Source organism: Poecilia reticulata, linkage group LG7 (genome assembly GCF_000633615.1).
Source record: "Poecilia reticulata strain Guanapo linkage group LG7, Guppy_female_1.0+MT, whole genome shotgun sequence".
NCBI classification, from domain to species: Eukaryota; Metazoa; Chordata; class Actinopteri; order Cyprinodontiformes; family Poeciliidae; genus Poecilia; species Poecilia reticulata.
The window spans coordinates 12,127,497-12,139,950 of NC_024337.1; the positions used below are offsets into that span (position 1 = coordinate 12,127,497).

The 12,454-nt window shown below is 39.4% G+C and overlaps 1 protein-coding gene across 1 annotated transcript in view; it reads left to right on the forward strand.

Moving 5' to 3' along the window:
* LOC103467239 (contactin-4-like) overlaps window positions 1-12,454 on the forward strand; it is an 82,371-nt gene that overhangs the window by 60,997 nt on the left and 8,920 nt on the right. Inside the window, exons 10-16 of the mRNA XM_017305719.1 lie at window positions 1,393-1,568; window positions 4,133-4,250; window positions 5,325-5,483; window positions 5,677-5,826; window positions 9,692-9,762; window positions 11,651-11,885; window positions 12,195-12,310. Coding sequence (XP_017161208.1) covers window positions 1,393-1,568; window positions 4,133-4,250; window positions 5,325-5,483; window positions 5,677-5,826; window positions 9,692-9,762; window positions 11,651-11,885; window positions 12,195-12,310 — 1,025 coding nt within the window. The remainder of the gene's footprint in view (window positions 1-1,392; window positions 1,569-4,132; window positions 4,251-5,324; window positions 5,484-5,676; window positions 5,827-9,691; window positions 9,763-11,650; window positions 11,886-12,194; window positions 12,311-12,454) is intronic.

Consider the following 12,454-nt stretch of genomic DNA (forward strand, 5'->3'; position numbering starts at 1 on the left):
TATGGATTATGCATAAACCTGCTTTGCACAATAAACATATAAAAAATTTGCACAGAATTTAAAAACGGTCTAGCATTTACTACATGCTCCCCCTGTTGCACCAGCAATATATTGATAAATCGTTGATCAGCACAAATAAAACCAGATTCAAACTAGATATCTTGACTCTTTCTGTTTAGCATGCTTTGATCAACACTTTTCTCTCATTTAGTTTCACAATGTCAGTGTGGTTGATTGAACAATTGTGCAGTAAGTACAATAAAATCAGTCGGAAAAAGGGAAGTCTACTCAGAGAAAGAATGTACAATCACCGTTTTATTCCTCTACACTAACTTGTGCTCCTTGTAAAAGTGCCCAAATTAAAATGGTCAAACAATGAAAGCAAGCGTGTTTAATATGCAACAGTTCAAATAAAAAAAAAGCTGAAGAGCTGATTAGCAAACGAGGAGCAGGTGGCTCATTATAAACAGGGTGCAGCTTTTGACGGAAGGCAAGTCACCAAGCTGAGGAAAAAGGAGCGGTGTATAAACGGATATGCACTACCTAAATAAAGCAAAGCACAACCAAACTCTCAGAGATCGTGACACAGCGCTACTTTACAGCACACCACAGCTTACAGTATAACAGCAGCCACTAATTGCACAAGTTTTGCCCCTCTCATTTTTGCCGCATGTGCCAAACTTTCTCGAGGCTCACCTGGAATAAAATGCAGCGGGCAGTTGCTTCTCCTCCGGAGCTGTGAGATAAACAAGTCAGCTTGTTTTGACAGAGCTGAATATAGACCTTTACTTCTTCTGACATGTTGCATTGCTAGGCTGTCCATTAGATGCTTATGACATGCCTGCAGAATTCACAAAGGACAGGTGTGTAGGCCCCTCTGGATGGGACGAATTCTCTGCACAGCACTACTGCTGAATGAGACATCCAGCTGAGACAACCAAAGATTATGTTGACGGGCACCACAGAGAGAGGAGGAAATTGTGGTGCTTTTTGTCGCACACAAGCAGAGCCAAATTACAGACTGAAAACTGATCTATTATAAAGTAGCTGGAGGTTTTTCTTTTGCTTTTAGAGACTTTTGTTTTTTGTATTTATTTATTTATTTTACCGCCGTGCTTTTATGTATATCGATGAAACAGATGCAAATGGAGGTCACTGTCAGACTCAAAAGGGATTTGTTTTCTTTTGTTAACATCTCACATCGGAGTAGATCAAAAGATGAGATTTGTTTGTGTAATTATTCATCAGAGTTTGGGAGAAGACAAAATCACAGTTTTGCTCAACATGGTAGCTAGTTGGTCAGTGCACAGGAGGTCATTCAGCCTGAAAAAAACAACAACTACTATGTTATCAATGATTTATGTCCTGTGAATGTTTGTCTGTTATTTATAGAGGCAACCACGATCACGAGTCCAGCAGGGCACCTGGATGTGACCGTTGGAGAGAGCATCGTGCTGCCCTGCCAGGTTTCGCACGATCCAACTCTAGATCTGAAGTTCACCTGGTTCTTCAATGAGCAGGTCATCCACTTTGGAAGTCAAGGGGCCTATTTTGAAAAAGTTGGTGGGGTGAGTCCACGTGTGCATCTTTGCATTCCCTCGTTTGAGTGTCTTCCATGTCACTCCCATTTTCCTTCGCGGACAATTTAACTTTGTGCTGTTGTATCTGCCAATACGAGAAGGTTTTAACAGCAGATCCTTCAAGTCCTGTAAGCCGAGGTCTCGCTGAAATAGCCAGAAATGGCTCTAAAGCCTTACTAGTCCGATCCTCTGTAGAAACACATGCAACAAACTTTGATGTGTTGTGCAGCAACAGTAATTTCTTCAGATATTTAAGCTGCAGTAGCTCTTCGTTTGGATCAGACCACATGGGCCAGCTTTTAATCCCAACAGGACTCAACAAGACTTTTCACCCATGGTCCTGTAAGACGTTCACTCCAGTTTTCCTTCATTGGACCTCATTTTATAGACAAGAACAGCTACAGACTCCTCCCACTATCAGCTGCAGAAATAACCAGTATGATGAATGATCTGTGTGTACATACTTTAGGCAGCTATTTAAACATATGACCAACAGTTTCGCTTCAAAATCAATTTTGAAGAGCTATGTTCTACTGAGCTGATAATAACTTTTCATTAGATTAAAATAAATAAAGCTCACTTTGTCTCCTTGAAAGTTTATATTTCCATTTGATTATAGCGACTGCTTGCACATATATAAAAGCTTTCTGAGTCTAATGAAATTATTTCAAAGTCCTTGGTTAAAAAACTTTGATATATTCAAAACATATTTTTGATCTTTACAAATAATTTATACATTGCAACTGTTTTTTAGGTCGAAGAGATTTTTCAGGAAGGTACGTTTGAATAGTTAAAAGAAACAGCTGCAGCTGGTTAGATTTTTCATTTTTAAATTCAAAATGTGATTAAATATTCTAAGGTTGCTTAAGATGATCGATCCTGGTTTTATTTATAGTTCTTTTAGAAAATAAAACAACTCTTGTTTGCTTAGTTTGTGAGGTAGAGTCACCTCCTTCATTAGTGAAAGAGGAAGTTCGTCCCATCTACCATTTATTCAGTCTCACTAAAGATCTTTGAATAAGGATAAAGAATCTCAGCTCGCCTTTTCATACTAAGCCTGTTTTGAACAACACCAGGAGTTTTATAAATAGTCTATCTCTGTGTTTTTTATTCAAACTCTATTTTTTATGCAGCTGAGTGCTACAGGGTAGCACAATAAAATTGTGAGTTTGCCATTGCTAGTCAGGCAGCGATCATGACCCGAATATATATATATTTTTTCCCATGTGTATTTTCTAGCAGTAAACATCTGGTTGATTAATTTTGACTTTCAGCTATTCAAAACATGCATGATGTAATAAAATGTGAAAAGACAATAAGATTGGCAGCAGCAAGATCTTAAAGAGACAGCAAGCACAGAGTTAATCTGGACAACTTTGAAAGAGGTTATAGATCCTTTTGCAAGATTCTTTCTCACTTAAGTGAAATACACTTTGCTCATGAAAATGTTTTGAAAACAGATACGTTAGAATATATAGATGTTATTTTTACCTTTTTATCAAACCTTGATTAACATCCTCCAACATCACCTCCATCCTAAAGGTTCTCCATCCTGGTGTGTGGTAATAAAATCTGGAAAACACATGTTTGTCCAAAAGGAAATATTCTGGAAAAATGTTATTTTGATTCAATATATATATGGTAAAAATGTAAATATCAAATTATTTGACTGTTACTACAGCTGCCATTCTAAACATAGAAAATAATCTCAAAGATTGTCTGATATGATTTGATATTTGATTTTCCGTTTAACGTTTTTTATGTATTTTTTCTTCACCTAAATTTTGCAAATGCAGATGGGACATGTTCAGGATAAGGAGTGACATTTATCCATCTTCATCTCATTAAAGGGCAACGGACAAATTTAGACTTCTCTAGGACTACTCATTTCTTCATTCGATTGTATAAGCTCATGGCTTCTTTTTATGCCATATATTAAGTTTGTCAAAGTGAAAGATCTGTAATCCGTTCTATCCCGAGTTCTGTTACTTTAATGATGGCAGGTGTTTTTCAAAGAGTGAAGGATTGGGAGCAACTGCATCTTTATCTCCTTAAAATGTCCCCGATTTTACATCAAAGTAGCTTCCAGTGTCGCTTCTCCCTTCACAGTTTCTCACTTCTCGGAGATAAGACATCAACTTTATATCGGCTGTAACTTTAAAGTTCAGAGTTAACCGTGTGTTTGGCATTGAGTGGTTTTCTGTAGATTAAAAGGAGCCAGGGAGTATAAAAAGAAATGGAGCTGAAAGAAGCTTTTTTAATTCCTCACTAAAAAAGTTGCCCTCATAAATGAGGATGAAAGCAGTAATCGGTTATTTAATGTCCCCGGATGAGTTCCGTCTCTCTCCCTTTCCTTAATGAAATAAACAGAAGAGCCCCAGAAATTGCTTTGACATTTCACTTACTTTACCTATTCCCTTTATTCACTTTTGCAACTCCATGACTCGGCCAATTAAATGTCTTTTTTTTTTTTGTTTCCTTTATTTATTTCTTTTTTCCTTTTTACTGCTTTTACTTACCATGTATTTTATTTCTGACACCTCCGTCTACAGCGTTCAGCAGGTGACATCATGATCCGGAACATCCAACTGAGTCATGCTGGGAAATACACCTGTGCGGTTCAGACCAAGGTGGACAGCGTGTCCATCGCTACAGATGTGGTTGTCAGAGGTAAGGATTCTCCTATGCCCCCCCCAAAAAAAGATTTCAAACTACCAGTGCAGGCAACCACACTCAGTTGGCCGAGATGAATGGATCATAAAGAGTGGAGCTAAAAGCTTTAACATCAGATGTGAACACCCACAACGATTAAAGACACCCCCAGCAGAGCTGTTTAAAATCCCTTGAGATGCACACATCTTTAATTACTTATCTTAACATAATCTCTCACTCACACACACACACACACATCACACACACACGCACACGCAAACACGTTTCATTTAGTACAATAATTGAATTGGGAAAAGTTCTGCGTTCAGAAAAGATTGCTACCAACAAATCCCAGAGTGCACAGTTGTTGTTTCCTTCTGATATCAATGCCTCTTTTGCAAATATTTCTTCTGTAGCAAAAACGATTGGAGTTTGCAAAGAGAAATCTCCTTTGACAAACACGTTTTTAAAAGGCTCTTGGTTTGTGAATTGAGAAAGGCCCATGAAAAAGATTGAGTTCCCCTCTTCAGAACCACTTCTTTTTTGATTAAGCCAAAAATGTTAAATCTTGATCCTTGTAAATAAATAAATAAATAAATAATACACAACTTTTCCCTACGAAGGCAACCAGAGTTCTTTTTAAAACATCCTGATGTTTTATTCCACCATTTGCTCCAACATGGATCCCCTGGGCCTCAGTGTCACAGATCATTCCCTGTACCTTACAGTGGGCAGGAGACGCTTTCTCACAGAATTATCCCTTTTTTTCCTGTTTGTTTGCATGTGTCACTTTTGTTCTTAATAAATTGTGAGACTTTGTGGCACAAACAGTTTTGTTCCCATATTGCCTGCTTAGACATTTACCACTAATCACCGAAAAATAAACAGTCACAGATTTTTGAATTGAATAATTTTAAGACCACTTGATAGTGTATTAAATGACTAGGTAACACTTGGAAAACAAAGTAATAATCACTGCATTAGAAAACCTCTTATGAATACATTTTTCAGGAACTGCAAATTAGAATAAAAGATTAATCTTTGCAGTACGCATCTTCTGTGTGAGTGAAGTGTAACTAATCATCCTTCCAGGTCCTCCAGGCCCTCCTCTGGATTGCCAGGTCACTGAGATGACTGAGACTACTGCCTCTCTTTCCTGGAGGCCAGGGCTGGACAACCACAGCCCCCTCCTCAGCTACACCATCCAGGCTAGAACACCCTTCTCTCTTGGATGGCAAACCGTCGCCACCGGTAGGCTGATGCAATTGAAGACATTTCGTTTAGGTCTCTGAGAAATACAGTTTAAATATGTAGATTTTTTTTTTTTAAGTGAAGGATGTGATGGTTATTTCTTTACAACACTAATAGTGAGGTGATGGGAATAATACCTTGGAGAAAGACGTTTCCCCTGTATTGATGAGATCTTTGTCTTTATGATTCTCAGTCCTGGAACTGTTAAAGGGGAAGCAACTTTCAGCCACGGTTACTGACTTGAGTCCCTGGGTGGATTATGAGTTCAGAGTTTTGGCAACCAACAGTGTTGGAACAGGAGAGCCCAGCAAACCCTCGAAGAAGACCCGCACCAAAGAAATGCGTATGGATTCTTTTCTTTTTTTTCTCTCTCTCTCTGCTGATAAATGTTTACATGACTGATGTCCAGTAAACAACATCAATAGCTAAATGTACTGTTTGACATAGTCAGAGGAGATTTTGTTTATTGGGTGGGGGGTTGTGCCAATTTATGTTTTCGCATCCATCTGAATAATATGTAGTTGTGACCCTGCCAATAATACATAACTGAAAAGAGAAGACACCTTTAACAGAATAGATATTGAAAGCCCAGGAAACTTAAACCTATAACTATTACTTTTCTCAAAGAAAAGGTTAGAAAAAAAGCCGAAACATATTTTTTTTTAAAGTTGGTTTGCATTACAGACAAAACCTGTAAGCTGGTTCCACAAGAGAGGAACATAATAATTTTTTTCCCCTACTAGAAACTCCAAGAACTCCCAATAAATCTGCAGGTAGGGAGCAAAGTGCTCTTGGATATGGAATGATCATATCTATATTTTAAAGTGGAACTTGAATATTAAAGAATTTGTAAGTAAGTAGGAAGAATAACGTAAAGCTCACTTCCACATTTCACAGGTTAGTCAAACAGGAAAACAGACCTTGAGAAGTGCTCTGACTTCTTTCACTTTTCATCAACTCTCGCTTCAGTGCCTTCAAAAGAGCTGAAGGCTTTTTATTGAAATTCACAAATACCAAAATGCTTCTTGTTTTCACAAATTAAAATCAGTCAACAAACAGCGTGACATGCCGATAAATGTCAAGCACTCTAAAGAAAAAGAGGAACACATCCACCCATTCCTGCTTGATTTTGCTCAGGTTCTTAAGTGTTTTCTGGCAATCAGAGAACAAGAGGGCAGGGTAAGAAGGAAGTGCACAAAATGTTACATGTTAAAGAGACAAACATAACTGAGTTGTGTGTCTGAGGAAACCTTATTTGTTTGTTGCATCCTCAGATTTTATTGTGTATTGTAGCCCAGTGGTCCCCAACCCCCGGTCCATGGACCGGGGATCATTGGACCCCTGGTCGGTCCGTGGACCAATGGGGTACCGGGCCCCGCAAGAAATAATTAAATATTTCCGTTTTATGTATTATTTGAGTTTGGATGATCTTTTATTTTGAAAATCCTTTAACCGGATTCTCTCGGTTACTTGCGCGCCAACACTGAACCCACAAACAGCAAAATGAGTAAGAAACAGATCAGATGTCTTTGGAAAGTTTCTTTGCAAAGGGGAAAAGGCCCAGAGAAGAGACAGGAAATGCCGCCGCATCCCCAACCCGCCCTATAGCTCCACGCCTCAGTGCAGAAGCCTTATCTGACTGTTATTCCCCCATCCCCTTCTCCCTCGGGCCAGAGCAAAAATATCTAAGTCTTGACCGGTCCGTGATAATAAAAAGGTTGGGACCACTGATTTAGCACATGCTAGTAGCAGACACAGGATCAGCACTTTTACTGTTACAGTTACCGTTCGGAAACTACCGTAATCAGTTCWGTTAAATCTAATCTTGGCAACTTTTTCTTTTTCAACCSTAATAAATGTGATATTCAATTGACCTGTTATGACTCAGATTTTGGGTGTCCGCCCCCCTCTGCTGCTGCTGCATCGTTGTGGAAAACTTGGAGCGGCAGAGATATCTGCGGCTTATATGTGTATATTTACTGGTTTAAAAAAACAAACTTTGGGGTTGTGGTTTATAGTCCAGTGCGGCTCATAGTTCGGAAAATACGGACTATAATCCTTCCTGGATTTTTTCTGTGGAGAACCCAGAGAATGTTATTTGATTGTGCTTTTTGGAAAACAATATATTTTTTACATTTAGGCACTCCTACAATCGTCACATTTTTTCTGTTACAAACTGACTCCAGCTCCCCACCAGAGACGGGAAAAGTTATATGGTCCTCGCAGGAAAAAGTTTGGGGACCCCTGGTCTACATATACGAAATTGATTTTTCAGTCGCACATTAATAGATGAATTCTCACCTCGCCCAGACGTTTATAGTGGTTGGGTTCATGTTAGCACAGGATTTGAATGCCCTGCATTTGTCACACACAGAAACACATCTACCAGGTATGTAACGTCACGATGCGCTTCGCCATCCATTTGTTGCGACCGGTATTTTAAGTAAAGCTACGCATAAAATACCCAGGCGCCCGTAGAGTTTGGTCCATCCGCTCACCTGTGTAAATAATCCCGCCGTGCTCGTCCCCGCCGTTCGCTCTGAACCAGCAGCTGCGGGAGGAGAAAAGCTGCCATACTCCAAGCATCGCTCTGGTCATTTTAAGGATGTTTATTGGTCCCCCAAAAAACGACAAAAACCCAGACATTATCAGAAATCAGTAAAATCCCCCCAGTCTGAACTTGAAAGCTAGACGTTATGCTGCTAACAGTTAGCTTTCGTCAACAACTCAGGCGGAAGTGAGAGCGCTGTGCAACGCAAGTAATAACCCGGCTGGAACACGGTGCGCTAAATAATAAAACATAATATAACGAGGCTTCGAGGCAGATGAGTTTGCCTTGAGGAATTTTAATAATCGAGGTACTCGAATCACTCGAGGAATCGTTTCAGCCCTAAAAAATATTAAACCAAAATTATTTATTTGCAGCTCTTCTCCAAGCAGGCAATATTTCTTGTCACATTTTACAACAGCAGCAGCAAATGTTTGTAAGTTACATTTAATTTTACTTTTAAGATATTCTTAAGTATAATTCAAAATTTTAAACCTGATAGATTGATGAAAAATCCTACTTAAATTAATGGTTTTATTATACCATTGTCATTCTAAACTTAATATTTAACCATTAAAATCCCTGTTTTAATCCCTAGCCTCCTGAACTATACCTTTCTGAAGTTCGTCATGGCGCCTAAAATGATTAACTCACAGCAAACTTTCCCGTCTGGGAAAGTTTGCTGTGAGACTGCTGAGTGTAAAAACTCAACTTCAGCGCTAACAAAAGCGACTTTGGAAGACCTTACTCTAAAGAGATCTGTCCTTGAGGACGATTTGGCTAATTACAGAGAGGAAGCTTTGAGAAGTTTGATGCTTGAGAAGAGAAAGGACTCTGAAACCCTCACCTGTGTGCTACAGAGAAGAGCAAAAGAACAGAACATCTACGGTGTACGAAGACCTACCGACATAGGCTATGTAAAATATGAGCGAAAATATCCTGCTTAAAATTATTGTTGGTTATCTTAACTGACAGCTTGTTAAGATTTTTGCAAGGTGTTAGACAAAGGTTTTAAGTATCAAACAGCAAACTTTCCCGGCTGGGAAAATTTGCTGGCCTGATGGGCTCATCAGGCCATTGTGGGAGTTTACAAGACCCGACCCATGAAGAGAGATCTGGCCTCGAGAACGATTTGGCCAATCTCAAAGAGAAAATTTCCCCGGCTGGGGAAGTTGGTGTTAAAAAAAAAGACTTTCCCGGCTGGGAAAGTTTGCTGGCCTAATGGGCTCATCAGGCCACTGTGGGAGTATACAAGACCCGACCAACATGCAGAAGCCTTACCTGACCGTTCACGCCTCGCCCCTCTGGGCCGCAGCAAAATTTCCAAGTCTTGACCGGTCCGCGGTAATAAAAACGTTGGGGACCACTGTTGTAGCCTATACCTGGCAGTGGAATATCATCGTATCAACCAATGCACCTCAAACGGGTGTATCATCTCTTGGAAACTTTACATAAAAGCACAAAGCCTTTCATGTCACTTAAGTGATATAAAAATAAAAATAACAGAAATAATTAAAATAAGGTTTTGGCTGTGTCAGCTTTACATCTGGTGTTTTTTTTTCCCAGCACCTGCTTGTGTCTAACTATATTTAAAAACTTCATAATTCATATATAAACTCTAGAATTTGGCTGAACTTACCGATGTTTTTGACCTACTTAGTTCCCAGAGTGACTCCAGCGAGGGTGAGTGGAGGTGGTGGAGGACGATCAGAGCTCGTCATCACATGGGAAGTAAGTATCCAAATAAATACCTAAGATTACTTTTGTTTTTTTATGGTTTTAGTGGATTTCTAGTAGTTTGTTTAGGTTGCACTTGTGCTGTGTGTTTATGATCATTTTTGTATTCTTGCGTTGCTAGACAGAGAATTTGCAAATGAAATGTAATTGCGTGGTGACTGATGTAAAAGTGATTTTCACTCATGTTTTTTTAAATTTTTTTTATCGTATGCCTTTGTATTTATATTTTAGTTTAAAAGACTGGAGTATGTGAGGGATACATTTTCAACTTGACATGGATTGCTCTGTTTTATTTCTCCTTAGCAGCTCATGCATTTAGTTTTCCTGTCACCACTCTCTTCAAAGTGCTGTGTTATTTCTGTACCGAATGCTGATTTATGCTTTGGGGAGATAATTTGGATCATTTATAAAAAACAGAGTTAAAACCTGTGATCCGGTTTGTTCGGTTAGATAATTAGATTAGAGACCAGAAGCCTCATTTTTAGACCACCTTTTTGAACCACACGTCAACCTGATGAGATTTCACCAACCCTGAAGGTGCTCTGTGGTACTTGGCACCCAGATGTTACCAGCAGACCCTTTACGTGTTGCAGGTTTTAAGTCGGAGCTTCCAGGGAACAGATTTGTTTGTGAAACACGTCAATCAAATTCAGATCTGCAGAAGTTTGGAGGCCAAATTATAATACCTTAGACTTGGTTTTGTGATCCCTAAAACATGTCTAAACATTGCTTTTATTTGTTGCAGAGAAAATATTCCTGCTTAAGGAGGAATACTGTTTCTAACATGATGGTTCTGCAGTTCTGCAGTCCCAAACTGTGATGTAACTCTCACACTTTTCGATCAGAACTATCCTGAACTTTTTTGGTAATTCGTCTGTTACACTCCCAGCATGCGTCACAAGCTGATGTTGATCTCCGTTGTCCCACTAAAGCAATTTTAGAGATTCTATGATGCAGCTGTGTTGTCATTGCCAGAGCTTTATCAAACTCTAAGTCAAATCCTTACTATTTTTTTTCAGGTTTTAAAGCATCTGCTTAAAGACAAAATGTTCATCCGCTACCTAAAATATGCCAAATTGCTCGTGATACAATGAACAGTTTATAAGGATGATTCATTCTGTGTCAGTGGTCATCATGTTTTGCCTATTTGGTGTATGTAGAATTTTTTTTTTTTTTTGACATCCACATTCAAATGTTTGTCAATGAAACTTTTATAAGAAATGATATGGTGGCTATTTTTACTGATCATTTTTAATAAAGCTGAATCAAACAAAGTAAACACCATTCATTTCAGCTAAACAGCAGTACAGTTATTAGCACTGTTGCCTCACACCAAGAATATCCCTGAATCAAATCCTTTTCAGGGCTTTTCTCTGTGGACGCTCTCTGCTGATACTTTGGTTTTCCTCAAAAACATGAATGTTAAGTTAAATGCCACTTTAATTTGTCATTTGGTGCAAATGAGTGTGTGGTTGTTTTTCTTCGCTGTCATTTTGGACTTACAGAGTTCTCAGTATAGGGACCCCACCTCTTGCTCATTTATCTTTTCAAATTTGGACCAGACTGACCATGCAAAGTTTGGACCATAAAATGAATTTTAAAACAAACGTTTGCTCTTTCAGTAAGCCAGAAAATAGATTATACTTTCTCCTCAACGCTTAAACATGAGTCAATCTCAACCAAACTGTTTACCGAACTCTTTTAGGTGAATCAGTTCAAGACTGCATTAGTCCATATTTAACACTTGGCTGGATTAGCAAAATATCCCAGATTTGGTTGTTTCATTCGGCATTACATTTACAGTACATATGAATTTCTGTGAATTCTGTCATTCAAGCTTGTTTCTAATGAGTCCTCTGCCTGCCGTCTGCTGCCTGCTCAGCCGGTTCCCGAGGAGATGCAGGGCGGTCCGGGCTTTGGCTACGTGGTGGCATTCCGCCCACTTGGAGCTCAGGGCTGGATGCAGGCTGCTGTTACGTCCCCCGATGCTTCAAGATACGTATTTAAGAACGAGACCATCCCTCCATTCTCCCCTTACCAAGTCAAAGTCGGCGTTTACAACAACAAGGGCGAAGGACCTTTCAGCCCGGTTACTACCATCTACTCAGCAGAAGAAGGTGCGCAAAATAAAGCATCTGTCTTCCAAAACTGTATGAAGTCACCTCTGCAGACAGTCCAAAAATATATTAAATTATTATATTTCCAAATGTTGAAACTGGTATGTCAGTTTTGTATTTCTGCAGCATCAAACCCACATTCTATTGTTATATTGTTTCACTTGTATGTGAAATATAACACCAAAAAAACGGAGGGGGTGTTTCTGCACATAAAACAAATTTAGCTGCACTATTTTATTTTTTTAAGAGTCATGCTGTGTTTGTGGGTGTAGAGAATGCATGTAATTGTAAGCATCATGTGTGCCTCAGAACCCGGCAGAGCTCCAGTGAGGCTGAGGGTGAGGAGTGTTTCAGCATCTGAAGTGGAGGTCACCTGGAAACCGCTGGCATGGAGCAACAGCCGCAGACGTATCCTCGGCTACGAGGTCAGGCCAACAGATGCTCACGTAATTTGACATGTAAAGGATGCAGACACTCCCGACCCCACTAAGGGACAAGGGTGTAAGAAAATGGATGGATGGATGGATGGATGGATGGATGGATGGATGGATGGATGGATGGATGGATGG